Source organism: Somniosus microcephalus, chromosome 8 (genome assembly GCF_052327205.1).
Source record: "Somniosus microcephalus isolate GS21.2 chromosome 8, FLI_Smic_1.0, whole genome shotgun sequence".
Taxonomy (NCBI): domain Eukaryota; kingdom Metazoa; phylum Chordata; class Chondrichthyes; order Squaliformes; family Somniosidae; genus Somniosus; species Somniosus microcephalus.
The window spans coordinates 32,278,478-32,306,104 of record NC_140994.1 but is presented as its reverse complement, the minus strand read 5'-3'; the positions used below and the strand labels follow the sequence as shown (position 1 = coordinate 32,306,104).

General features: G+C 43.2%; 1 protein-coding gene across 4 annotated transcripts in view; it reads right to left on the bottom strand.

The window, feature by feature from the left end:
• Positions 1–1,197: 1,197 nt before the first annotated feature.
• The window catches only part of ccdc186 (coiled-coil domain-containing protein 186), a 128,930-nt gene continuing 102,500 nt past the window's right edge, over positions 1,198–27,627 (bottom strand). For all 4 annotated transcript variants that reach the window (XM_085994447.1, XM_085994446.1, XM_085994451.1 and 1 more), the window contains one exon: positions 1,198–2,695. In XM_085994447.1, coding sequence (XP_085850573.1) covers positions 2,615–2,695 — 81 coding nt within the window. In that variant the 3' untranslated portion in view covers positions 1,198–2,614. The remainder of the gene's footprint in view (positions 2,696–27,627) is intronic.

The window sequence follows — 27,627 nt, the reverse complement described above, 5'->3', positions numbered from 1 at the left end:
TGTCTGCAGTTGTGCATTATAATTGGGCTATCAGTCTATCTCTCGCATTCTTCTCCAAGAGCAAATTAAAATGCTTGGACATGGAATAAACATGAATGACACTATCTACAAGAGAGTAACATAAATGGTACTTCTCAAATTACTGTAGGCTTGAGACATTCAATTGGTAGCAAAACTTTTCTAAGTGGAAAACTTAATTACAGCCGAGTGTGTATTTTTCTAAATAGGGGTTTAAAAAAGAACCTCCACCTCAGACATACTCCCCTCATCCTTTATGACCGCCTCTCCAATGAATCTCCTCATGCCCCATTTATTCTCTCGCCTTCCACGCAACTGCTCATTTCATCCACATCATTCTCTCTCGCACAGTTACCAGCAGTGACTTGAGGTTTCAAACCCAAGCAGCACAGCCACTCAAGGTAACACCAGACTTGATTTCTGCCACAGATGCCAGTAACACTGAAGGTTTGTGCTTGTGGCAGTAGCAGCAGTGTTACATCCTAAATCTCATTAAACAAATTGGCAAAGATGCAGAATGTACCGTCTTTTGGATGAGACGTTAAACAGAGTCTGCTCTCAGGTGGGCGTAAAAGCTCCCTTGGCACTATTCGAAGAAAAGCAGGGGAGTTCTCCCCGGTGTTCTGGCTTATATTTATCCCTCAAACAACATCACTAAAACAGATGATCTGGTCATTCTCACATTGCTGTTTGTGGGACCTTGCTGTGCACAAATTGGCTGCCGCGTTTCCTACATTACAACAGTGACTGCAATTCTAAAGTTCTTCATTGGCTGTAAAGTGCTTTGGGACGTCCTCAGGTTGGAAAAGGAGCTATATAAATGCAAGTTCTTCCTTCTTTCTTACTGGGAAGCCCCCTGCTGGATCAAATGATTAGTTAATTCAAAATGGAAGGAATGTTGTGTGTTTTGTTTTGGCTGATTGCATTCTTTGTTATTCTGCACCTCTCACATAATAACTTAAGACATGGGGTAGAAACTAAAGAAAAAGTCAAGGAATCATACTTCAGCCATAGAAGAGCCACATACAGCTTCCAAGATACTGGATGAATACCCATGTTCTAATATTTAGATTCAAGCGAATTTAGTGGAATTCACTTCCCTTTACAAATAAATGTTATACAGACTAAAATAAATTATGAATGAGGTTATTCTTCTGATAAGCTAACGCAACAGCAAAATAGGACACAAAATGTAATTTATTAATCCAATATGCCATATATACATAATATAGATTAAAACTTGAAAAACTGTCCTCTTTATACAGAAACATATCTACAACTTAATTTTACAAATTAATTTCCAAAATAAACTACCACGTCACTTGCGGAACATATGGTGAATAGACTGCAAAAAATTAACTGAAGTTGGAGAAAAAAAAATAAAAAATAAAAATGAAAAAAAAAAAAAATCGAAATACAGAGTTTGTACTATGACAATAATAGATATGTACTGTGCAATTTGGAAGATAATAATTTGAATTTAAAGTGCATTTCCATTACATTTTGCAGGGAATAATTTGGTTTCTTATAAAATAGTCAACGCTCGTACAATCGTCAGAATGCTGATTAAACGGTCGTATTAATTCACCGATTGAGGAATTTGAAGTTGATACATTGGTCAATGCACATTATTTGTAAGAAAGCTGGGCAACTAGTTATTAATCACAGAAGTCAGAGTTCTGGACACCATCTTCAGTTCCTTTCTCACAAACCTTAATCACCCTTCTTTCGAAACCTCTTATTAAAAAAGACCTGAACAATTTTCCAATATCAGCTTTGATAACATTCTATGATAATATTGCTATTATAGTATTTGAAACTTTTTTTCCCCACAGAGGCATATGATCAATCAATAGTCAAATATCATAACCGCTTCAGTAGCTTTGATTTGTGGGTTGGTTAACTGCATTGAGTACATCACTATTTTGGTCTATCAGACATAATGCATTCATACTACAATAACACATGGAAATGAAATATTTCACTTCCAGAAAAGTTGTATCATTAAGTACTTTTAGTGTCAAAGCAAGGAAGCAAAATTTGACAGACAGTAGGATGAATATGCACTTTATTTGCCTCAGCATTGTATGAATGTAGCTTACCAATAAATCAAATGAGCTCTAAAATTAAAAATCACTTAGGTTGTCAGCTAAAAATGTCCAGGAGTTCCATTGTATAATTGCACTATAGCCCCAAAAACTTCATGATAAACCATCCTCATGTAAGGATGCACAATATTCATTGCTTTAAGAGCAACAAAGAGCACAGAAGAATGGTCAACATCCACTAGTCGTTATTCTGGGCAGATTGTAGCAGTCTTCTTTCATTATTTTTGTACCAGATTACAGTAATGTGTATGGTAACTTGGAAGTGTTAACATAAAACTTGCTTCAGAAGGTAAGGTTTCACAAAAGTCAGTTCAATGCAGCATACTGAATGTTCCAAACCTGCGTGTCGGTGGAAGCAACATTATCTTCTTGTGGAGTGCAGATAAGATATACTTGTCTGAGTCATGAGTGATGTGTGATCTCTGCCTGTCCAGCACCTGTTCCCTTGAATTCACAATGGAGTTGCTTAAACGGAGAACTGTGCCAATTCAGTGCTTTAGTTGCTGCTCCAGTTCATGCTGGCACTTGATCAGACGTTCTATTTCTATGCCCAGCGTCTGCAAGTTTTCCTGTAATTAAAAGTCACAATGTGAAGTTTGTCGCATGCCATTTTGTTTCCTCATTCACACATTACTGTTGGTTGGTGTATTATTGGCAGGAACTACTAAAAAGTACACATTTGCAACCCAGATATTTGACAGACAAATCAAAATGCTGTGCTGACTAATCAGTCATTAGAGCAGCTGTAGTCCAATTTCAGCAGATACATTCAACTATATACACAATACTGCAGCACCATCTTGTGCTAAATGTGTGAAATCTACTTCAATGGTTAAATTGCTCCAGCGAGTATTGTTTCTAAAGCCAATTTAGCTGCATGTTAATCCTTCCCTGCCTCCTCTTCCAAAGTGACCTCCTATGGAGTACAAATCCATCCAAAATTGTGAAAAAGCGAGATTGGTCACACGGATGACATAAGAAGCTGAGAGAATAAAACATATACTTCATGGCATTTAGTTTCAAAGCCATTTTGTGAAGTGTTTCTATTCAGTCTGCAATTGTATTGGCTCAACTTTTACAGATTCTCAAAGCTGAAACGGTCAAATTAGAACGGTCTAATGGAATGTTGTAACTCAACTGAAATTGCCATAACTCATCTGATCTATGAACCAGGAATACCTGCACATATTTCCAAAAGTACTCAGTGCATGTAAAGTAGAATAATCCTTTTACTACTTAAATTCTTTAAGAGAAATTAACATAATGGTTGAAGAGTAAAATATGAGGTACAGCAGAAAGTACGGATGATAATTCCACTAGAAGTGGGAATATGGCGTTGTTATTTTGTCTGCAACTCTACTTTCACCATAATTAGCACAACTGATTAGCACAGCCATAATGCATTACTCACACAACTAAAAACACCAATTAAACCCATTAAAATGTACTCGCATAACTGGAAACAACCCAAATGACAGTTACCAATCTTTGCTTTCTACTGACAAACCCAAGCAAAATGATTTGCCAAATCCCACAACGTTAGAAAGCACATTTCAAATGTTACAATAGCTTCTTGAAGTCAACATTAAGAACAGCAGAAACCATGCACTTCACATAATTAATGACTAGCAACTTAACTCAACTATACACCAACTACAAAATTCAACTGCAGTACAAGTAACTGTGCAGCATATAGTATCCACTGCATTCATTCCCCATCCTTTAAAAAGTCATCTTCACTGTTGCAAAGAGATTGCTTTCGAAATAATTGCTGGCTGTATGGAAGACAAAAAATACTTCATTTCCCATGCACGAAGGATCTTGAACTTGTGTAAATATTCAAAAAAAGTCCCCTAAATTGAGAACTGTGTTATTATTTTTTTCTGAAGCGATACCTGGGGCATGGTACTCCATGGGTAGTCAAGCTTCATATTAAATACTTGATGCAAACTGCTGTCCCCGTGATACTGTGCCTAAAACTCAAGGTCTTGTGCTGCTGCTGTTGCTGGCAGCAGCGACAAACTGAATTTATATTGCACTTTTAATGCCACAAGGTACTTCGCAGATAGGTCCAAGGAAAACAGACACCAAGCCAGGAAGGGGAAGATTAGGAAGGGTGTCCAAAGGCTTGGTCAAAGACATTTGTTTTGAGAAAGAGTTTAAAAGGGGGAAGAGGGGGGCAGAGCGGTTTAGGAAGAGAATCCCGAAGAGTAGGACTCGAGCAGCTGAAGGCTCTTACCGGTGGTGGGACAAGGAAAGGGGTGGGGTGAGGTGGGGAAGCGCGCAAAAGTCCAGAGTCAGATGAATGGTGTGTTCTGGGGAGAGGAGCGAGAACAATGTAGCGCTGGAGGAGATTGCAGCGATATGGAGTCCAAGGAGGAATTTTAAGATAAGTACCAGGATTTTAAATTTAATGCATTGGGGAACGGGAAACCAATGTAGGTCAGGTTTAACATGAGTAGGATTTAGTAGGGGTCAGAATGCTTTGGAATAGAAACATAGAAGATAGGAGCAGGAGTAGGCCATTTGGTCCCTCGAGCCCGCTCCGCCATTTAATGAGATCATGGCTGATCATCCAAATTCACTACCCTGTCCCTGCTTTCTCCCCATATCCCTTGATCCCGTTAGCCTCAAGAAATATATCCAACTCCTTCTTGAATATATTTAATGAATTGGCCTCAACTGCCCTTTGTGGCAGAGAATTCCACAGGTTCACCACTCTCTGGGTGAAGAAATTCCTCCTCATCTCTGTCCTAAATGGCTTACCCCTTATCCTTAGACTGTGACCCCTGGTTCTGGACTCCCCCGCCATCGGGAACATCCTTCCTACATCTAGTCTGTCTAGTCCTGTTAGAATTTTATAAGTTTCAATGAGATCCCCTCTCATTCTTCTAAACTCCAGCGAATATAAGCCTAATCTACCCAATCTCTCCTCATATGTCATTCCTGCCATCCCAGGTATCAGTCTGGTGAATCTTCGCTGCACTCTCTCCATGGCAAGAACATCCTTCCTCAGATAAGGTGACCAAAACTGCACACAATACTCAAGGTGTGGTCTCACCAAGGCCCTGTACAACTGCAGCAAGACATCCTTGCTCATGTACTCAAATCCTCTCGTTATGAAGGCCAACATACCATTTGCCTTCTTAACCGCCTGCTGCATCTGCATGCTTACCTTCAGCGACTGGTGCACAAGGACACCCAGGTCTCGTTGCACTTCCCCTTTTCCCAATCTATTGCCGTTCAGATAATAATCTGTCTTCCTGTTTTTGCCACCAAAGTGGATAACCTCGCATTTATCCACATTAAACTGCATTTGCCATGCATCTGCCCAATCACCCAACCTGTCCAAATCGTACTGGAGTTTCTCAGCATCCTCCTCATAGCACACACGCCCACCCAGCTTTGTGTCATCTGCAAACTTGGAGATATTACATCTAGTTCCCTCGTCTAGATCATTTATATATATTGTGAACAGCTGGGGTCCTAGCACCAATCCCTGCGGTACCCCACTAGTCACTGCCTGCCACTCGGAAAAAGACCCGTTTATTCCAACTCTTTGCTTCCCGTCTGCCAACCAGTTCTCTATCCAAGACAGTACCTTACCCCCAATCCCATGTGCTTTAACTTTGCACGCCAATCTCTTATGCGGGACCTTATCGAAAGCCTTCTGAAAGTCCAAATACACCACATCCACTGGTTCTCCCTTATCTATTCTACCAGTTACATCCTCAAAAAATTCCAGTAGATTAGTCAAGCATGATTTACCTTTTGTAAATCCATGTTGACTTTGTCCGATCCTGTCACTGTTTTTCAAGTGCTCTGCTATTACATCTTTTACAATGGACTCCAGCATTTTCCCCACTACTGAGGTCAGGCTATAATTCCCCGTTTTCTCTCTACCACCCTTTTTAAATAGTAGAGTCTGAAGGTAATTAAGACATGTACGAGGGTCACAAATACAAATTTTGTATTTACATTTCATCATAAACTTTAGCAAATGCCATAATCAGAGTAACAGCGTGGCTCAGTTCAATTTTTTTTTTACTTTCATAATGAGAATACAATACACAGAACTTGGCAATGCAATCACACAAGAGATTTTTTACTTTGCATTACTGTTTTTAGTATCAGATTCCAGTTAGTTGGTTGGCCACAACAAAAAGTTTCTGTACAGTAGTCTCTCCACATAAGCAATAATTTAATTAATTCCTTACTGTACATATTTTCTCACATTAGAGAGAGAAGTTTAAAAGGAAGGATTTTAGAAGTTTAAAAGGAAGGATTTTAAAACATTACCTGGCAGTTTAATTTTTACAGACATTTGCATTTTAGTTTAGAAAAAGGGTTGAGTATGTGTCATTCAGTTTTGATTAATTTGTGGTGCATCATTGCATTTTTAAGATAATTCTAGTAGAGTAGTCCAATGTCAAAATACTATTATCGGCGATCAGAGAAAGGACATTTTTTTAAAAATTAGTCAAAGTTATTTGATTTTATGTTATTTCCTCCAACAAAGGACATTCTGAATATAGAAGTACATAATGCAGAACACCAGAAATTAGTGTCAATTCTTCAATAAACAAGACCTCAGAACTGCAGTTAATGTATCAAAGTTATAATAATTAATCTGCATTTTCCTTACATAATTTTAGTAATCATCAGATTATCTATATTAACTGGAGTTATTTTCTAGTAACATGTGTAGCTTGTAGCAAAAATGCTTATTTTCTCCCTCACTTTCACTGTGGCAATAAAATAAAAAAATTGAACAGAAAAAAAGTGAACAGACTGGGAGGGGAGAAAGCTACTTGGAAAATGGCACGATTTCTACAATTCATATTTTAAAATATACAGTATAGGAGTAACAAAATTTGAAGAAACCTGCATATCACTCAAGGCAGAACCACATTTTAAAGTAAGATAGCTGCATTTCACTGTTATCAGTAAGTAACGGAGTACGGGTCGTGCATTTGCTAATGGCCGAGTTTTCTGTTTTCTTTAATGCTTGATAATGAAAGCTACCAGGTTAACCCTTTGGTTATGGTACGATTTTACATGTTTCCCCAAAAAGAATCAACACCATTAAGTAAAAGGTACTGATTGTCTGATTTCTTTGTTACTATAATAATCTGGGATGTTATGATTAAGGTTATCCACCAGGTGGTGCTGTAGCCAATGCTGCTGCTAAGGTCAGAGGTTTGCTTCCTGTCAACGTCAGCAAAGGTGAAATGCCAGGATGCAGGCATGATGTTTGTTACTCTGTTTGTTAATAAAGTACTCGTGCTAATTCTACGATATCGCCTCTTCGAGTCCTTGTCTCACTACATGGATCTATCACATTTGGCGACGAGGTAAAACAGGACCCTGGATAAAGAAAAGTTTGCCAGGACGTTTAAACAACAAAATCACGAGCTGCAGTTAGCTACCAGTTGGAAGAGAGCATGGCTGCCACGGTAGGAACGGTTTCCACTTTTGATAGTCAAGCACAAACCTGGGAGGAATACTGTGAAGTGTTGGGTTATTTTTTTGAAGCAAATGAAATAAATGATGCCGGAAAAAGGAAAGCCATTCTGCTTAGTTCAGTGGGAAGCCAAACCTACAGTTTGATGAAGAATCTGCTCAGTCCTGAAAAGCCTGGAGACAAATCATTTGTTGAATTAGTGGCTTTGCTAAAAGAACATTTCAACCCTAAGCCTAGTGAGATTGTACAGCGGTTCAAGTTTAATTCAAGGAACAGGAAAGAGGAAGAGAGCGTAATGGACTATGTAGCGGTGTTGCGTAAATTAGCACAAGATTGCAATTATGGGAACAACCTGAAGGAAATGCTGCGAGATAGGCTTGTTTTGCGGAATTATGGACGACCGAATGCAGCGTAGATTATTATCCGAGACTGGGCTTACTTATGAAAAAGCATTGGAACTTGCTCAAGCAATAGAGACAGCGAACCGAGATGTAAAAGAAATACAGGGTTCAGACAGGGCTAATGCTACGCAAGTTGCAGGTCAGGTTGTTGTGCACAAGTTGAACATGCGTCAGAAACCACAACGTGAGCGTGTGAAGGCATGTTATAGATGCAAGGGCGATCACCTGGTGAGTGAATGCCGGTTTCTGGAGGAAAAGTGCTACAAGTGTGGGAAACAAGGCCACATAAAACGAGCTTGCAGGGCAAAATCGCCTGTGGAGGAATCCAAACCAAAAGGAGGAGGACAGCAAAACCAAGGGAGAGAAGTGAAAAAACATGGAGCACACCACATCAGCGGGGAAGCTGAGGACATGTTCATAATGTATAGCATGTTAGAGAACATTCCAAAAGTGGCTATCACATTGCAACTGACAGTAAATGACTCTAAGGTGAACTTTGAAGTGGATACAGGATGCGGCGTGACCATAATGAACAAGGCAGAGTACTCAAAATTGTGGAACCGTGCAGAAGTTCCATAGTTAAAGCCTTGCTCCCTGCATCTTAAAACATATACAGGTGAACGAGTAGCGACATTAGGTACAGCTAAGGTAACTGTGCAACACAGGGACACAGTGGAACAGCTACCTGTAGTTATAGTATCGGGTACCGGACCAAACCTGTTAGGTCGGGGCTGGATAAAAGAACTTAAATTAGACTGGGGAGCAGTACATCAAATAGATGCGGGCAACCAGTTGACTTTGCAAGCAGTGTTGAGTGAACATGAGAATGTGTTCAAGGAGGAACTTGGCACATTTAATGGCCCCCCAGCTAAGATTTATGTAGACAAGAAGGCACGCCCAAGGTTTTTTAAACAACGACCTGTGCCTTATGTCATGAAGCCAAAGGTAGAGGCTGAGCTTGACCGTCTATTGAGAGAGAACATACTGGAGCCAGTGAAATGTTTGGAATGGGCAGCTCCCATAGTACCTGTTTTAAAACGGGACAATTCGGCAAGACTCTGTGGAGACTATAAATTGACAGTCAATCGGGTGTCCAAACTAGAGCAGTATCCGATTCCCAAAACAGAGGATCTCTTTGCAAACCTGGCTGGAGGAAAGAAATTCACAAAGTTGGATATGAGTCATGCCTACTTGCAGATTACACTGGATGACGAATCAAAGAAGTATGTCACCATAAAGACACACAAGGGCTTGTTTACATATAACCGCTTACCGTTTGGTGTCTCATCTAGACCAACTATCTTCCAGAGGACAATCGAAGGTGTACTGCAAGGGATTCCACATGTTTCCATCTATCTGGATGACATTCTGGCGACGGGAAGAACCGACCAGGAGCATCTGAGCACTCTGAGAGGTACTAGAGAGATTGGAGAGGGCAGGGTTCCAGCTCAAGAGGAGTAACTGCACTTTCCTGGGGAATGAGGCAGTGTTCCTGGGACACAGAGTGGACGCCACCGGGCTCCATCCACTCAAGGAGAATGTACAAGCACTGCAGGATGCCCCTGCTCCTACAAATGTGGCTGAGTTAAAAGCTTACCTGGGACTGCTGAACTATTCTAACAGGTTTTTACCAAACTTGTCAACTGTGTTAGCACCTCTTCACAAACTACTGCGCAAGGAGACACAGTGGCAGTGGGGAGAGGAGCAGGGGGTTTCATTTGAACAGTCCAAGAAACTGATGCTGTCGTCGGATGTGCTGGTTCACTACAATGCAGAGAAAGACATCATTGTGACGCTTCACCTTACGGGGTGGGGGCAGTTCTTTCACACTGCATGGAAGATGGAACTGAAAGACCAATAGGGTTTATGTCCTGAACGCTAACACCAGCGGAAAAAAACTATTCCCAGTTAGACAAAGAGGGGTTAGCAGTAATGTTTGGGTTACAGAGGTTCCACAAGTACATATATGGCAGGAAGTTCACCAGATGCACCGATCATAAACCTCTTCTCTCTCTTTTCAATGAAATGAAAGCAGTTCCACAGATAATGTCACCCCAGATCCAGAGGTGGGCAATGACGTTGAGGGCATATGAGTATGTCATCGTCTACAAGGCGGGCAAGTACCATGGGAACGCAGATGCCTTGAGCCGTCTTCCACTGCCAGGCACACCTATCCGTGCAGCTCCAGAGGACAGAGTTTTGATGTTGGAGGACACTGACACGGCACTTGTGACTGCAGAGCAAGTAAGAACATGGACAGGTAAAGATCCAGTACTGTCTAGAGTTCGAGAATATGTGGTGAGGGGATGGCCACAGCATCCGGAAGGGGCTGACTTCACACCCTACAATGTCAGGAAAACAGAGCCGAGTGTGCAGGATGGTTGCGTGCTGTGGGGAGCACGAGTGATTATTCCACAGCCAGCACGACAGTCTATCCAAGAGCAACTACATCAGTGTCATCCTGGGGTCTCACGTATGAAAATCTTGGCTAGGGGTTACTTGTGGTGGCCAAAGCTAGATGAGGAGATAGAAAATCTAGTCGAGACATGCAGCACTTGTCAGGAACACCGGAAGGCACCAGCAGCGGCTCCTCTCCACCCCTGGGAGTGGCCGGATAAACCATGGAGAAGATTGCACTTAGATTATGCGGGTCCATTCATGGGGAAGATGTTCCTCATAATCATTGATGCACATTCCAAATGGATGGATGTTTATCCTGTAAATTCTGCTTCCGCCACTACTACTATAAACTGCCTGCGTCGGAGCTTCAGTAATCAAGGGCTACCGGAGATCGTGGTGAGTGACAATGCCACTTGTTTTGTGAGTACAGAGACAAAAGAGTTCTTGAGAAAAAATGGCATAGTGCAGGTGATCTCGGCTCCATATCATCCGTCCTCGAATGGACTTGCGGAGAGAGCCGTAGAAACATTTAAGGAGATGATGAAAAAAAGTGCAGAAGGGAGTTTAGCAGCCAAAGTGTCATGGGTTCTGTTCAGCTATAGAATAACACCTCAATCCACCACAGGACTCTCTCCTGCTGAGATGTTATTAGGTCGTAGACTACGCTCCACTCTTGACCTTGTCCACCCAGACGTAAAAAGGAAAATGGAAAACAGACAAAACAAACAAAAAGAGAACCATGACAAAAGAACAAAGAGCCGAAGTTTTGGAGAAGGAGATGCGGTCCTTACCAGGAATTTCAGTTATGGACCAAAGTGGATTCCTGGCTTCATAGACTCAATGACAGGTCCAGTATCATACAAGGTCATATTGGGAGATGGTAGGGTAGTACACAGACATGTAGATCAGATACTTCCCAGACAAGGGGAAATTGAAATTAAGGTTCCAGATGCAATGACTGAAGGCAGGGTTGCCCCCAGTTATCCAAGTGCATCTGTGGTGCCACCACCAGGGACAGAGACAATTCCACAGGAACCTATTCGTCAAGAGGAAACCATCGTTGCAGAGTCAGATACTCTAAGCACTGCTCAGGAGCAGCTGGTGGCTTCACCACAAACAAGCAGGGACTTTACTGTTAGACGTTCACAAAGGGCTCGCAAGCCACCAGAGAGATTGATACTGAACTGTTAGATTCGTCAAGTATGGAACATGATGAATGGAGACTCCTTATGTGACCCTCAGGAATGGTTGTTTGTTAACAAATTCATACTGAAATCTTAAGGGGGGAGGGATATAGTAATCTGGGATGTTATGATTAAGGTTATCCACCAGGTGGTGCTGTAGCCAATGCTGCTGCTAACGTCAGAGGTTTGCTTCCTGTCAACGTCAGCAAAGGTGAAATGCCAGGATGCAGGCATGATGTTTGTTACTCTGTTTGTTAATAAAGTACTCGTGCTAATTCTACGATATCGCCTCTTCGAGTCCATGTCTCACTACATGGATTTATCACAGTTACTATCTATAAATATGCAAATGGTGAAAAATGAAAAGGCAATACCGCAAGACAAACTTCCTGAATGTTGAAAACAACATAATACAAATGTGAATTTACAAACAGATAATGTTTTACTAATACAATAGCAAAATACTGTGGATGTTTTTCTAAGTTTATTGTGCTTGGTATCCAATTGGTACAGAATTCGAGCTTTAATGTAAGCAGAGAATAACTACAACACTCAAATAAGGTCCCTTGCAGAGCGGATAAGAGTAGAGTAGAATGGCAAAAATGAAAAGCAGAATATTGAATTTAATTGAGGACTTAAGATAACATTTGACATATGCCGCTTAATAAGGGTTAATGAAAAGTAACGTATATTGGGGGCAGGGAGAAAAAAGAAACAGAAAAAAAAACATGTGAAGGTGCTTCACAGAGGCGAAAGGAAAAAAGGGACAGTGCCAAATAAGGAGATATTAGGAAGTGTAGGATTCTAAAAAAATAATAAAACCACTGCTACCTGTAAGGACTCAAACTGGTCAGCATATGGTCCTTTGTTTGTGAGGCCGCATGGACAGGGTGGAAGTCCCGCCCCCCCCCCCCCCCACACATCACAGGAACATGAACGTGTCGTGCAGAAGGAACTCCAATCAGGGAAGGCTGGGAGTGAAACTGACCTATCAGAAGGAGGTGAAAGAAGAAATAAGGAGGGGGGGGTGGGAGGGCTGAAAGGCACTATAAAGAAATGACCCAGAAGCGGGAAATTCAGAAGGAGAAGAGACAAAGAAAGCAGTTTGACTGGCCAGTCCATGTTTGCAACCTACTACTGTACCTTTTCTGGACTGATCACCCAGGGATAAAGAGTATGTATGAAAGTCAGACATAGAGCTTAGATATTGCTAAAGAATAATTTTTATGTATGTTTGACCTATTAAACTGTGGGCATATTAATTGCGAGAGAATACTTCTAAGTATGGTAAATTGTGAGCATATTAATTGCGAGGGAATGCTTCTATGCACTACTTGAATAGTGGTTGGGGTTTTGATTCTGTCTTAGGAACAATAAAAGGTTAAAGACGGAACCAATGTGTTTGGTGTAATTTCTCATAAGTCTCAAGTCCGAACTCTATAACCTGTTGGACGGGGCGAGGGGTAATTCCACATGTCTTACCGAAGGGTCACTAAAAGCTTGCTCCAACAGATGGGTTTTAAGGCAGGTTCTAAAGGAGAAGAGGGAGGTGGAGATGTTTAGAGAGCAAATTCCAGAGTATGGGGCCAATTGTGGAACAACAGGAATGGGGGATACATAAGAGGCCAGAGTCAGAGGAATGAAAAGTTATGGGGGAGGGGGTTGGGGTTGTAGTGCTGGTGGAGGTTACAGAGACAGGGATGGACAAGGCTATGAAGAGATTTATACACAAGAATGAGAATTTTAAAAGTTGAAAAATTGGGGGAACTGGAGCCAATGTCGCTCTCGATGGACAGGGCATGGCGATTGGCGAGTATGACAATGTAGGATAAGATATGGGCAGCAGCGTTTTGGATGAGCTTAAGTTTATGGAGGGTGGAGAATGGAAGGGTGGCAAGGAGAGCACTGGAATAGTCGAGTCTGGAGGTGACTAAAGCATGGAGCGTGGTTTCAGCAGCAGATGGGCACAAAGTTATGGAGGTGGAAGTAGGTGGTCTTTGTGATGGAGAGGATATGGGATCAGAAGCTCAGCTCTGGGTTGAATAGTCACTGAGGTTTTGAACAATCTGGTTCATCGAGACAGTGGCTGGGGAGGGGGATGGAATCAGCTGTAAGGTTACGGATTCTGTGGTGGTAGCCGAAGGCAATGGCTTCAATCTTCCCAATGTTTAGCGAGAGGACCTTGCGGCTTATCCAAGACTGGATGATGGACAAGCAGTCCGACAACAGAAAGGCAGTGGAAGGGTCGGGAGAAGTGATGGAGAGGTCGAACTGGGTGTCATAGGCATACATGTGGAAGCTAACTCCATGTCTGTGGAAGGCAGCACCAAAAGGCAACACGTAGATGAGGAAGCGGAGGGGGTCAAAGATAAATGCTCGAGGGACTCTGGAGGCAATGATGCAGGAGCAGGAAGAGAAGCCATTGCTGGAAATGCTCTGGCTATGACTAGATAGGCAAGAATGGAACCAAGTGAGGAGAGTCCCACTGAGCTGGATAACGGAGGTGTTGGAGGAGAATTGTGTGGCCAAATGTGTCAAATGCTGCAGAGAAGTTGAGGAAGGATAATGCACCATGGTCACAATCAGAGAGTGTAATTTGTGACTGTGAGTAGGGCTGTTCTGTTGCTGTGGGAGGGGAAGAAACATGATTGGCGAGATTCAAACAGGGAGTTGTGGAAAAAGTGGGCATGGATTTGACAGGCGAAAATATGTGCAAACTGCTAGCAGCTCCAAGGAATTTCAGGCTCCCTGGGGCAGCCATTAAAAAAGCACAGCTTGCATAGTGATGCTGAAATAAACCTTAAAGTAATAAAGCTACTCAAATGTCATGGGAAGATTATGCTACTGTAATATTCATCCAATACAACTAAAATCCTTAAACAATTAAAAAAAAAAATTAAAGCATCAATTAGTCACCCCATCTTCATATTTCTTGCCTTCTTCTCCATTTTCTCGGTTCTATTTTAAGTTTACTGTATTCCCAATATAACCTATTCTAACATTTCTATACTTTTATCTTACAAACCATTTTTATTCACTTTTCTTTAAGCCCCCTGCAGTCCACCATCCATTGCACCGGATTACATAGGATATACAGAACAGAAACAGGCCATCGGCCCAACCAGTCCATGCCGGCGTTTATGCTCCACTCGAGCCTCCTCCCCGTCTTTCCTCATCTAATTCTATCAGCGTAACCCTCGATTCCCTTCTCCCTCATATGCTGATCTAACCGCCCCAAAATGCATCGATACTATTCGCTTCAAACACTCCCTCACGCATGCTCAACACTCTCTGGATAAAGAAGTTTCTTCTGAATTTCGAAGATGGAATCCACATTATAAAAAGAGTCGTCGTCAGAATGGCTTTATGATCACTGAAGACCATATTTCAGCCAATCAGGTTCCAGAACTATAAATATCAACACAGTTGCACCTAACCTCTAACCTAATTTTTCTGCACGAAAACACTAGCAGAGTCACCGGAAGAGTTATTTTATGCACAGCATCGGTAATCCAACTGTGCCTGGATAAGCATACTTGCCCAAAATATCCATCAACAGTCACAAAATTAAGTTGAAGGAACTAAAAGAGGATCAGTGACTTTACCATGAAACTAATCTGTCCCACATAACCAATGCAGAATTATATTTACACTAAAGGATTTCTTGCAGCACTGCACGTGGTAAGTCAAAGGATGCAGAGTTATAGGATAGGACTGTTACAACATGACGTTATGTTTGTGTATTATTCTGCTATGCTGCAGATGTGTCTTAAGAGAACAAAGCCTAATTGTTGTTATACATCAAAAATTAGGGGGTACATCATTTCACACTCATCTCTTCAGTTACTCAACATTTTTGTTATATGCAAACATGTCTGATGTAGTTGCAGCTCAGAGGGGTGACATATCACGTCACTAACACCCTACTGTGGATCAACAGCTGGTGGTGTGAACACAAGTCATAATCCTTTGTAATTCTACTAAATTCCTACAACAGTCGAAATGTAAATATAATCAAAGATCTAATCCATCATATGGAATTTCAACACATCATAGCACTCTAGATTCTTTGAAAATATAGTACATTGTACTGTTCTAAACATTATGTTACCTCAGATTGAGACTTAAATCACAAAGATAATAGATAAAAGACAACTTGTTCTAGTAGCTCTTAAGTAAAATTTGTCTGACAAACAATCTAATGGAAAACAGGTCAGACCATAAAATTAGCTCAAATTTGGCAGCAGTTAGCACTAATCTAGAAATTCTGTATCAGAATCATTGAATCACAGAACACGATACACCACAGAAGGAGGCCATTGGGCCCATCGTGCCTGTACCAGCTCCTTGGTAGAGCTATCCAATTAGTCCCACTCCCCTGCTCTTTCCCCATAGCCCCGTAATTTTCTTTCCCTTCGAGTATTTACCCAATTCCCTTTTAAAAGTTACTATTGAATCTGCTTCCACCACCCTTTCAGGCAGAGCATTCCAGATCACAACAACACGCTGTGTACATTTTTTGCCCTCCTGTTGCCTCTAGTTCTTTTGCCCAGCACCTTAAATCTGTGTCCTCTAATTACCGACCCTCCTGCCACTGGAAATAGTTTCTCCTCATTTACACTATCAAAATCGTACATCATTTTGAACACCTCTACCAAATCTCCTCTTAATCTTCTCCGTTGCAAGGAGAACAACCCCAGCTTTTCCATCTCTCCACATAACTGTGGATACTCATCCCTGGTACCATTCTAGTAAATCTCTTCTACATCCTTCCTAAAGTGTGGTGCCCAGAATTGAACACAATGGCCTGAATTTTCTGTACCTGGGCAGGTCAGGTGCAGGCGGTCAGCGTGTCAGGTCGTGACCCCGTTGTTGCTTCCATCTCGCTGCAGAAATCAACTTTGCGCTCATGGGCCTATTAAGTCCGCGTGTTACCCGGCCCTATTAAATGGTGCGGGTCTGATGACATCATCGATGACACATTTTCAGCCGGGATATTTAAAGGAGCCATGGCCGCATTGCATTTGAAGGTTCATTAGGCGGTTTTGATTGCTCCAAACAGTTGGAGAGATGGCTGTACAGAGGCAGAGTGCTGCACCAAGGTTCTCCGATGATTCCCTCCATATGCTTTTGGAGGGAGTCAGGGCATGCAGGGAGGTTCTCTTGCCTTCCAATGAGCGGAAGAGACCTCCCCAAGAGACAGAGAGCCTAGCTCCAAATTGCAGAGAAGGTCAACAGCAGAGATGTGTTCAGGAGGACCTGGGTGCAGTGCCGCAAACATTTCAATGATCTCATTAGATCAGGAAAGGGGAGTACAAAACCACACTCAACTTCATCCTGTTGTGCCTCTTATCACATCCCCATCACTCTGCCTTCCCAACTCTACTCCTGCACATCCTTACTCTCACCAACATACCTTACACGTCCACCCATCCCCCTCTCTCCAGCTACATCACATCCCTATCTTACTAGCCCCCCCCTCACACTCATCCTAATGCAATAATAGCAACTAACACAAAAGGAGGCCACTTGACATTGCCACCCCACTCCATCATAGTCTCCCTCTAAAGATCGAACCATCCATTCCATCACTCTCACTCAACCTTCTCTTCTTTCCCTCCTTGCAGGAGAAAAAAGCGCACAATAAGAGGGAGAGAACTGAAGCTGGGCCTCCATCATTTGCCATCCTCACAACAGCAGAGGAGGTTGCATTAGAAGTATTGGGAGTGGCCAAGCAGCTGGAGGTGGGAGACGGAGAGAGGGGGACATCTCAGCAACCTGGTGACAGAATTACATATCATAAAGCTACATGGCACACATCATTCACTCATATGGGGACTAATGTAATCAGCCACTGAATGGGCATCATGTGCATAATGGTAAGTGTACTCATTCTTCAAATGGAATATCTAACTCATCTCTTTACTCTCCCACAGGTCCATCAAGAGGCCCCCCTCCCCCCACACTGTCCAGGAGGAAGAGGAAGAGCAAGACTCCTCCTTAAAGAAGCCTCCAGCCTCTGAGGGCGTAGCGTCACCAGACATGAACACACCCAGCACCAGCGCAGAGACGCACACCTTGGTGGGTCCCATGCGAGATAGAGTAGTGTTGTCATCTGGTCTGTCGCAAGTCACAAGTGAGCAAGAGCAAATGGTGGAGGCAGGGACAGTAATGGAGACTCCTCGCCAGAGGGTGCAGGACGCTCCCAGCTCTGCTCAGCTGCATGCAGACACTGAGCCTCGGGGGCCGTCCAGAAAGAGGGCGATTCTGGAGGTGCAGGAAGAAGTGCAGGAGGTTTTGACAGGTTTTGCGAGCGCGATGTCTGCAAAGAATGGAGGAGTCCACCTCCATCATGAGCACCACCGTGTTGCTGGCGATGGTGACTGTAGGCTCTTCCATGGATAGGATGGCCACCTGCATGGAGCAGCTCACAGAAGCACATGGTCTCTATGGAGCATAGATGGCAGAGACTCATAGACCTCCTGTCTAGGAGGGATGTCAGCATAGGTGTGGGTCCTCATGGCCCCACTGATTTATAGCAAGGTGCTCTCCAGCTCCTTGCTAGCAGGGAAGTGCGGGTGGCCCATGAGAGGGATGACGGTGAGAGGGGACATGGAAGTGTGGGCTCCTCTCAAAGCGCTTACACTTCTCCCCCGTTGCCACCCCCTCAGTCAGAGCCCCAGATGCCTCCTCAGACAGCGAAGGCCGAGTCTGCCCCTGCACAGTCACAGGAGGAGCAGACTTTGGCGGAGCCATCACAGGCTCCAAAACCCAGAGGACATTTGCCAAGAGTGTCTAAGTAATCGCAGCAGGGAAGTGAGCGGGCTGCCTTCACCTCTGCTGAAGTCACAGGGGTAGCACCTCGTAGAAGCATACGGAAGAGAAAGATGACACACGAGTAGATTCACAAGGGTAGCCACTTGGGTGTTTTATTCAATGTTAATCTCAAGTTTCCATTAATCTGATCTCAATCATAAAAATCTTTATTTTCACCACTTTCCGGTCTTGGACAAATTTGTGTGCACCTTTGGAAGTGGCTTAGTGAGTTACAGTGAATGGTGAGACATAACGGTACCTCCAGCAATGGTGGCCAGCGTGAAAGGGATGGCTTGGTCATTGTAGGGATCTTTTATGGTGTTACTGTGGGGTGGTGAACCTCTACCACAGAAGGCTGTGGAGGCCATGTCACTGAATATATTTAAAGGAGGAGATAGATTGATTTCTGGACACAAAAAGCATCAAGGGGTATGGGGGATAGATTGATTTCTGGACACAAAAAGCATCAAGGGGTATGGGGAGAGAACGGGAATATGGTATTGAGATAGAGGATCAGCCATGATCATACTGAATGGCGGAGAAGGCTCGAAGGGCCTAATGGCCTAATCCTGCTCCTATTTTTCTATGGTGCCAACCTGGCGCAGCATGTGGCAGCCAGGGTGTACTGTGTAAAGTTAAGTAAACCTGGACATGAGGCCATCCCTGGCAGCAATGTGCGCGAGTGCTGGTGGTATCTGGGCCACAGGTTCCTCCAGCTCCTGTTCCTCCTCGTCTTCCGACCGATGCTCCTCCTCTTCCTGCTCCTCCTCCTCTGAAGAGGCTGTGCGTTCAGTGCCTTGCTCCTCATGCAGCGCTAATCCTCACTGCTGCGTTATGTTGTGCAGGGTGCAGCAGACCACGACGATTCTGGAGACCCTGGCTGGTGCGTACTAAAGGGCTCCTCCAGATCTGTCATGGCATCTGAAGCGCATTTTGAGCATGCCTATTGTCTGCTCTATGACACATCTGGTGGAAATGTGGCTTTCATTATATCTCTCCTGGGCCTCAGTACTTGGCCTCCTCAAGGGTGTCATGAGCCAAGTCTTCAGTGGATAGCCCTAGTTTCCAAGCAGCCAGCCGAAAAGTCTGTTTGGAGGAGTGAAGAGCTGAGGAAGGGTGGACCGGCGGAGGACGAATGAGTCATGGCAGCTGCCAGGGAATGTGGCACACACATGCATGATGATCTTCCTATGGTTGCAGACCAGCTGCACACTGAGGGAGTGGAAGCCCTTGTGGTTAACAAAGACTCCTGGGTTATGATGGGGTGCCCTGATGACCACATGTGTGCAGTCGATAACGCCCTGCACCCGTAGAAAGCCAGCTAGAGTGGCAAACCAAGCACCCGCTCAGTTACACTGGCTTCATTAGTGGCAATGTTGATATAATTGGCTGACTTGTCAAAGAGGGCACCGGTGACCTGTGAGATGCAGCGGTGGGTAGCCGACTGCGAGATGCTGCAAATGTCTACAGCAGATCCCTGGAAGAAGCCCGAGAAGAAGTTGTTGAGGGTGCTGGTGACTGACAGCCACTGGTAAGGCACGTCCACCCGCTCTTCTGGGCTGCAGGCCTTGCTTGAGCAATGTGCAAATGTCTGCGACGATAGCCTGAGCCTCCTTTGGCACTGCTGCTCAGTCATGCTGAGGAAGCTCATCCTCTACTTGTATACCCGGTGTTGGAGGTACCTCTTCCGGCATGGTGCAGTCCTGTGCTGATGCCCCATGTCCTGTGCAGCAGCAGGTGGTTGAGGAGAAGGTTGGTGGTGGTGGTGGTGTTGTTGGTGGTGTGCCTGGTGCTGCTGGTGTTGGGGCTCATCGTGGTGGGATTCTGAGGACCAAGGTGACAGTATAAATGGCACCCATGCTGATGGAATAGATGGCAGGTCAAGTGGAGATCAGAGGAGCAAGCTGTCAATGGTGTGATTAGTTGTAACAATGAGTGAGACTGGATGGCGACTTTGCTGGAAACACTTGCAGCTTGTAGAAAGCTAAGTGTGTGCTGGGAATGCAGTCAGCAACAGCTTCTGCCCAAGGAAAGTGACCAGCTGTGAGGTGGGAGGTTTTATAGTACATTTCATGCCATCATCAAATCAGCTGGAGCAATGGCCACTCAACTCCCGCCTCAGGCTGACAGACGTGGTTCCCGAGCTGCGTGAATCCCATGGGCAGACAGGAAAATTTGAAAGGTAGGCTAAAAAAACGACCGACTGTCTGACAACTAACTGTTAATGATTTGAATTAGGTCACCCGTCTCTGCCGGTTAGGTTGCTGTTGCAGAGTCAAATGCGTGTAGGGGCGAGATGACGGCGGGTTCTTATCCCGCTGCAACTTATTTCAAAATTTCCCACCTGACCAGTTTCCAATCGCGCCCGCAGGGACCCCAGAAAATTTCAGCCAATACTTCAACTGAGGCCTAACCAGTGTTTTATAAAGGTTTAGCATAGCTTCCTTGCTTTTGGACTCTTCTGCCTCTATTAATAAAAAAAAGCATATGGAATCTTGGCTTTAACAGCCTTCTCAACTTGCCCCGCCACCTTCAAAGATTTGTGTACATACAAACCCAGGTCTTTCTGTTCCTGCACCCCTGTTAAAATTCTAACATTTAGTTTATATTGCCTCATCATTCTTCCTTCCAAAATGCATCACTTCACACTTCTCCGTGCTAAATTTAATCTGCCATGTGTCTGCACACTTCACCAATCTGTAAGTCCTCCTGAAGTCTGTTACTATCAACAATATCAACTTGTATTTACCCTCCTTGTTGTTTACTACATTTCTGAGTTTTGTATTATCTGCAAACTTCGAAATTATGTCCTGTATACCCAAGTCCAGGTCATTAATATAGATCAAAAAGAGCAATGGTCCTAATACCGATCCCTGGGACCACCACTGTATACTTTCCTCCAGTCTGAAAAACAACCGTTCACCACTATTCTCGGATTTCTGTCCCTTGCCCAATTTCATATCCATGTTCCCACTGTCCCTTTAATCCCATTGGCTTTAATTTTGCTTACAAGTCTATTATGTGGTACTTTGCCAAACTCCTTTTGAAAGTCCATAAACACATCAACCGCACCACCCATATCAACCCTCTCAGTTACTTCATCAAAGAACTCAATCAAGTTAGTCAAACATGATTTGCCTTTAACAAATAGTGTCGACTTTCATTTATTAGTCCATAATTTTCCAAGTGCCAATTATTTTTCCCCCCCGAATTATTGTCTTTAAAAGTTTCCCCACCACGACATTAGGCTAACTGGCCTGTAATTGCCAGGTTTATCCCTCTCCCCTTTTTTGAATAGCGGTGTAACATTTGCAATTCTCCAGTTCTCTGACACTACCGCCATATCCAAGGAGGACTGGAAGATTGTGGACAGAGCCTCTGCAATTTCCACCCTCACTTCCCTCAGTAACCCAGATTGCATCCCATCCAGTCTGGGTGAATTTTACTTTGAGCGCTGCCAACCTTTTAAGTACCTCCTCTTATCTATTTTTATCTTATCCAATATCAGCACTACCTCCTCCTTTACAGCTACATTTGGCAGCATCCTCTTCTCTCGTGAAGAAAGTACTCATTTAGTACCTCAGTCATGCCACTGCCTCCGTAAGACAATCTCAGGTCCCTAATTGGTCCCACCCTTCCTTTGACTACCTTTTTACTATTTGTATGTTTATAAAAGGTTCCCTTTTATGTTAGCCGCTAATCTATTCTTATATAATCTCTCTTTGCCCTTCTTATTCCCTTTTTTAGATTTTCTCTGTACTTTCTGTATTCAGCTTGGTTCCCTACTGTATTATCAACCTTATGTTTGTCATAAACCTCCTTTTACAGTTTCATTTTAATCTCTATATCTTTAGTCATCCAGGGAGCTCTAGCTTTGGATACCCTTCCTTTTCCCCTCATGGAAATATATCTACTCTGTACCTGAACCATCTCCTATTTGAAGTCCTCTCATTGTTCAATTACTGTTTTGCTACCAATGTTTGATTCCAATCCACCTGGGCCAGATCCCTTTTCAACTCACTGATATTAACCCTCCTCCAATTAAGTATTTTTACACTTGATTGTTCCTTGTTCTTTTCCATAATTATTCTAAACCTGATGATATTATGATCACTGTTCCCCAAATGCTTCCTCACTGAAACATGCTCCACTTCATTCCTCAGAACTAGATCCAGCACTGCTTCCTTCCTCATTGGGCTAGAAACAAACTGATCAAGCAAGTTTTCTTGCACACATTTCAAGAATTCCTCCACCCTTTGCCCTTTACATTGTTACTATCCCAGTCTTAATTGGAATAATTGAAGTCCCCCATTATCCCTACTCTAGTAGCTCTTGCATCTTTCTGTAATTTGCCTGCAAATTTGCTCCTCTAGTGCCTTCCCACTATTTGGTGGGCTATAGTATACACCCAGTAGTGTAATAGCGCCTCGATTGTTCTGTAATTTGAACCAAATATATTCTGTCTTTGATCCCTCAACTACATCATCGCTTTCCAGTGTTAGAATAGTTTCTGATCAATATTGCCTTCCCCATCTTCCCTGAATACATTGCAGCCAAGAATATTAAATTCCCAATCCTCCTCTTCTTTAAACCAGGTCTCTGTTAATGCCACTATATCATAGTCCCATGTGGCGGCTTGTGCTTGCAGCTCACCAATCTTATTTACCATGTTACGTGCATTTACGCACATGTACTCCAAACCCATCTTAGGCTGCCTCGCATCTACCCCCTATCTGATCCCTCCAATTTCTGAACTATTCTTTACTCTAGTGCTATTCATGTCTCCCAGTCCTCCGTGGAACTTGCTTCTTCTCTCAAATGTTTCATCTTGGTGTCCACTCCCCTGCCAAATTAGTTGAAACCCTCCCCCACAGCACTAGTTAACCTCCCCACGAGGACATTAGCCACAGCTCTACTGAAATGCGACCCGTGCATCTTGAACATGTCTATCCTGCCCCAGAACTAGTCACAATGCCCAGGAATCTGAAGCCCTTCCTCCTGCACCATTTCTCCAGCCTGCATTGTGGGGAATGAAATCCTGTAATATGGAGATAAGCTTCTGGTGCTTCAGCAGGGGTTGGAAAACCAAGGACTGTCCTGACTTGCAACAGAATAGTACCATAGCACATTCTGGAGTGTGTTAATTCTCTGATTAGATTTGTAAGTGTAGAATGTTGCACTTTAGAAAGGATATATTGGCCTTGGAAGGAGTGCAACGCAGATTCACCAGAATGCGACCAGGGCTCCAAGGGTTAGATTAGGAGAGATTACATAAACTAGGCTTGTAGTCCCTGAAATATAAAAGGTTATGCAGTGATCTGATTGATGTTTTTAGGATTTTGAAAAGAATACATAGAGTAGATAAGAGAAAATATTATTCTGCTGATGGGGGGTGGGGGGGGGGGGGCGGAAAGAAGAGTCTAGGACAAGGGGCCAGGCCATTCGAGAAAGAAGTTCAGAAACACTTCCTCACTCAAAGGGTGGTAGAAGTGTGGAACACTCTCCCATGAAAAGCAACAGATGCTAACTCAATTAATAATTTTAAATCTGAAATAAATAGATTTTTGCTAGCCAAGGGTATTAAGCGATATGGAACTAAAGTAGGTGGATGGAGTTAGGATGCAGATCAGCCATGGCCTTATTGAATGGCGGAACAGGCGAGAAGTGCTGAATGGCCTACCACTGTTCCTGGTCCGGATTTTGCAGTCAGCGGCGAACAAACGGTGCCAGGCGTTCATTACATTTACACTTGCCCATAGAATTTCTATGGGGTTTTGCACTGGAACATGTGGTGATTTGAAAGCCATTTTGGCACAATGCCCTCTACAGGGCAAGTAACGGTGTATCTCTTAAATAGAGAGGGAAAGAAAGATGAGATGAGATTAAGAAAGAGAGGTAGGAGAGACAGAAAGAGAGTTTTAAAAAATGTTTTATTTTTTATTTTTAATAATCTCCAATAATTAAAATCTGAAGGAATGAGACTTGTAAAAGTTAATTTTCAGTGCCAGAGAGGTTGTTCGGCAGTAACTAAGACTTATCACGCCATTAAAAATGTACTTACACTGGAATGGACAAGCCCTAACTTTTTCTGGCGAGTTTAGTGGGTATCTATCACATAACGATCACAACTTCACACCATTCCACATGTTTCAATCCCAAATCTCTTGGGAGATACCAGTGTAGCGAAGCTTCTGGAGGAGCAGGGCAACTCTGATAGCAACTTCCTGATTTCCGCATTTAACTGCGCATGTGTGCTCGCTGGAGGTTGGCTGTACGATTTACACTTTTTAAAGTAGAGCGCTGTTAACCTCACCGTTATTTTGACTGCAAAATCCAGGCCCCTATGTTCTCCAGTCATATTCTCTTTTGGTTAGATGAGCAATTCTTTCATAAGGAATCTAAGTAGTTAATATTTAGTCTGTTGAACAAATGGCAAAGCCACAGGTTTAACCATTAGAAACCTTATTACTACCGAAAGGGTAAAAGAAAAAAATACATTTGAAGAACTGAATAAATTACCCAAATACTTAGGGTAGGAATGGGGCAGCAAGCCACAGGGAGTTCATGGTCAAACGTGGATAGAATGGAGGAGTTTTCAGAACAGTCGCCCCAGTGCAGATGAGACTGTATCATGAGCAGTTACCCAATTCCCTTTTAATAGTTACTGTTGAATCTGCTTCCACCACCCTTTTTTAATTTTTACTCGTTTTAGTCAAATTTTGATTTTTTTTCCCAAGCATACGCTTTTTGTTCGTGGATTAGGCAATGATGTGAACTCTGAATCTGATCTTACCAAGTTTTCAGACTATTTTAACTTTTCAATCGACCTTGCTAAATGCACCAATACTAAATAGAAACTTTTGTATACATCAGTAATGGCTTGCTTCCGTAAGATAAAATTTAATTGCATATCTATCATGGAGAGATAGTCATGCTGGGGATTGCTCATTTGACCAGATTCTTGACCAGAAGAACCAAAGAAGTTTATAGCACAGAAGGAGGCCAATCAGTTTATTGTATCGGTGCTGGCTGTTTGCTAGAACAGTGCAAAACTAATCCCACTGCCATACGCTCTCTCCATTGCCATGTATCTTCTTCAGCATCAAGTCCGTTTATGCACAATGTGGGCAATAAAACACATTTAAATCCAAATAGGTTCAACGCCACTGGGTTAAGAGAGTCAAAGGGTCTGCTAGATGGAAATTTTAGTTCAAAGAATGAGGCAGATCATAACAATGGTCATAAATCTCTGATTTTTCACAGAAGAGTGTATCATTGGAAAACTGGAAGTGGAGCCGAAGACTAAAACATAGAATTAGATTGGAGCTTTATTGTACAACAAATGAATGGAATTGTTCCTAGTAGCTACTCTACAACTAACAGCTGAGGAACTCACCACAGAACAGCCACGGCACAAGCAAACAGGCTCTAAACTACTGTTTCCTTGTTTTAACACCACAACCTTTAAATCTGTATCAATAAGGTGATGCGTGCATCAAAAGAGGAAAATCCCTTCCTTCGAGAATCATATAGCACAGGAGGCCATTTAGCCCATCGTGCCAGTGCTAGCTCTTCAATAGAGCGATCTAATTAATCTTAGTCCCCTGCTCTTTCCCCATAGCCCTGCAAATTCTTCCTTTTCAAGTATTTATCCAATTCCCTTTTGAAAGTTACTACTGAATCTGCTTCCACCACCCTTTCAGGCCGTGCATTCCAGATTACAACTCTCTGCAGAATTTTTTTTTCTCTTTTGCCAATTACTTAAATCTATGTCCTCTGGTTACCAACCCCAGTGCTCCCCTCCCTGCTAATGGAAATGGTTTCTCCTTATTTACTCTTATTAAAACCCTTCATCATTTTGAACGCCTCGATTAAATCTCCCCTTAACCTTCTCTGCTCTAAGGAGAAAAATCCCACCTTCTCTCGTCTCACCACATAACTGAAGTCCCATATCTCTGGTATCAATCTAGTAAACCTCCTCTGCAACATCTACTCCAACTACGACTTTCTCTCTAATCTCCTGGCCAACAAAATCCTTTGTGACTTCAAACAAGGTGTGTAATCTCTTGTTCTCCTCTACTTGTCCATAGCATTCGACATGGTAAACTACTACTTCCTCTTCCACCTACATGATACCTTCCTCACTTGGTTTCACTCCCAACACACCTCATGTAATGGCTTATTCCCTCACCCACACAATGTCACCTCAGGAGTACCAAGATTCCATCCTGGGCATTTTCCTAATACTTGTTATTTTTTAATGTCCTCGAGGACATCATCTGTAGACATCAGGCCAGCTGACGACATCCAGCTCTCCGTCATCATCCTTAATTCCACAACCACCGTCGTTCTGTTTAACTGCTTGTCCAACATCAAGTCGTAAATAAGCCAGAATGCCCTCCAAGCTACTGTCAGCATGACCAAAACCATGCTGTTTGACTTCTGACAAAAGCTCGGTCTTAGCCCCCAATTCCATCCAGCTGCCTACAGGCTGAATGTGATGATGATGCACAACCTGTATACAGTTCAATCCCTCCAAGCTGAACATCCAACCCCATATCCAATTAGTCACCTAGGCCACCAATTCCCACCTCTGCAGCAAAGCTTCCACTGCTCTTCCCTCATTCCCACCACTGCTGAAACTCTCATCCATATGTTTCTCACTTCCAGGCTCGACTTTCCAATGGTCTCCTTACCAGCTTTCCACAAACTCCCAACTTGTCTAAAACGGTCATCTGCATCCTTATCCTGCAGTAAATTCCACTCCCCCATCACGCCAGTCCCCACTAACCTCCACTGACTCTTCATTAACCCAAATATCAAATACAAAATCCCAATTCTTTGTTTTTTTACAAATTCCACAACAACTTTGCATTCTTCCAACTATGGCCTCTTTTGCCCCCATCCCTCCCTATGTTCCACCAGTGTTGGAGCCTTCAGCTATTTGGGCCCTACACTGAAACCCTCTGACTAACCCCTTTGCCATACTACCTCACTCCCTACCTTCCTGAAAACATCTTTTTGACCATGATTTTGGTCACCTTCTCCAATTCTTCTGCTACTGGTCAGATGTCAGTTTACACCTCTGAAGTACTCTGGAGCATTCACTAGTTAAAGCTGCTATATAAACACACTTTATTGTCTACCTACAGTTACTAGTATATTTTCCTTTGTGGCACTCAGGCCCACACTTAAACAATACCATCATTTTCACCGCCCAATTTCTTCTAACCTTT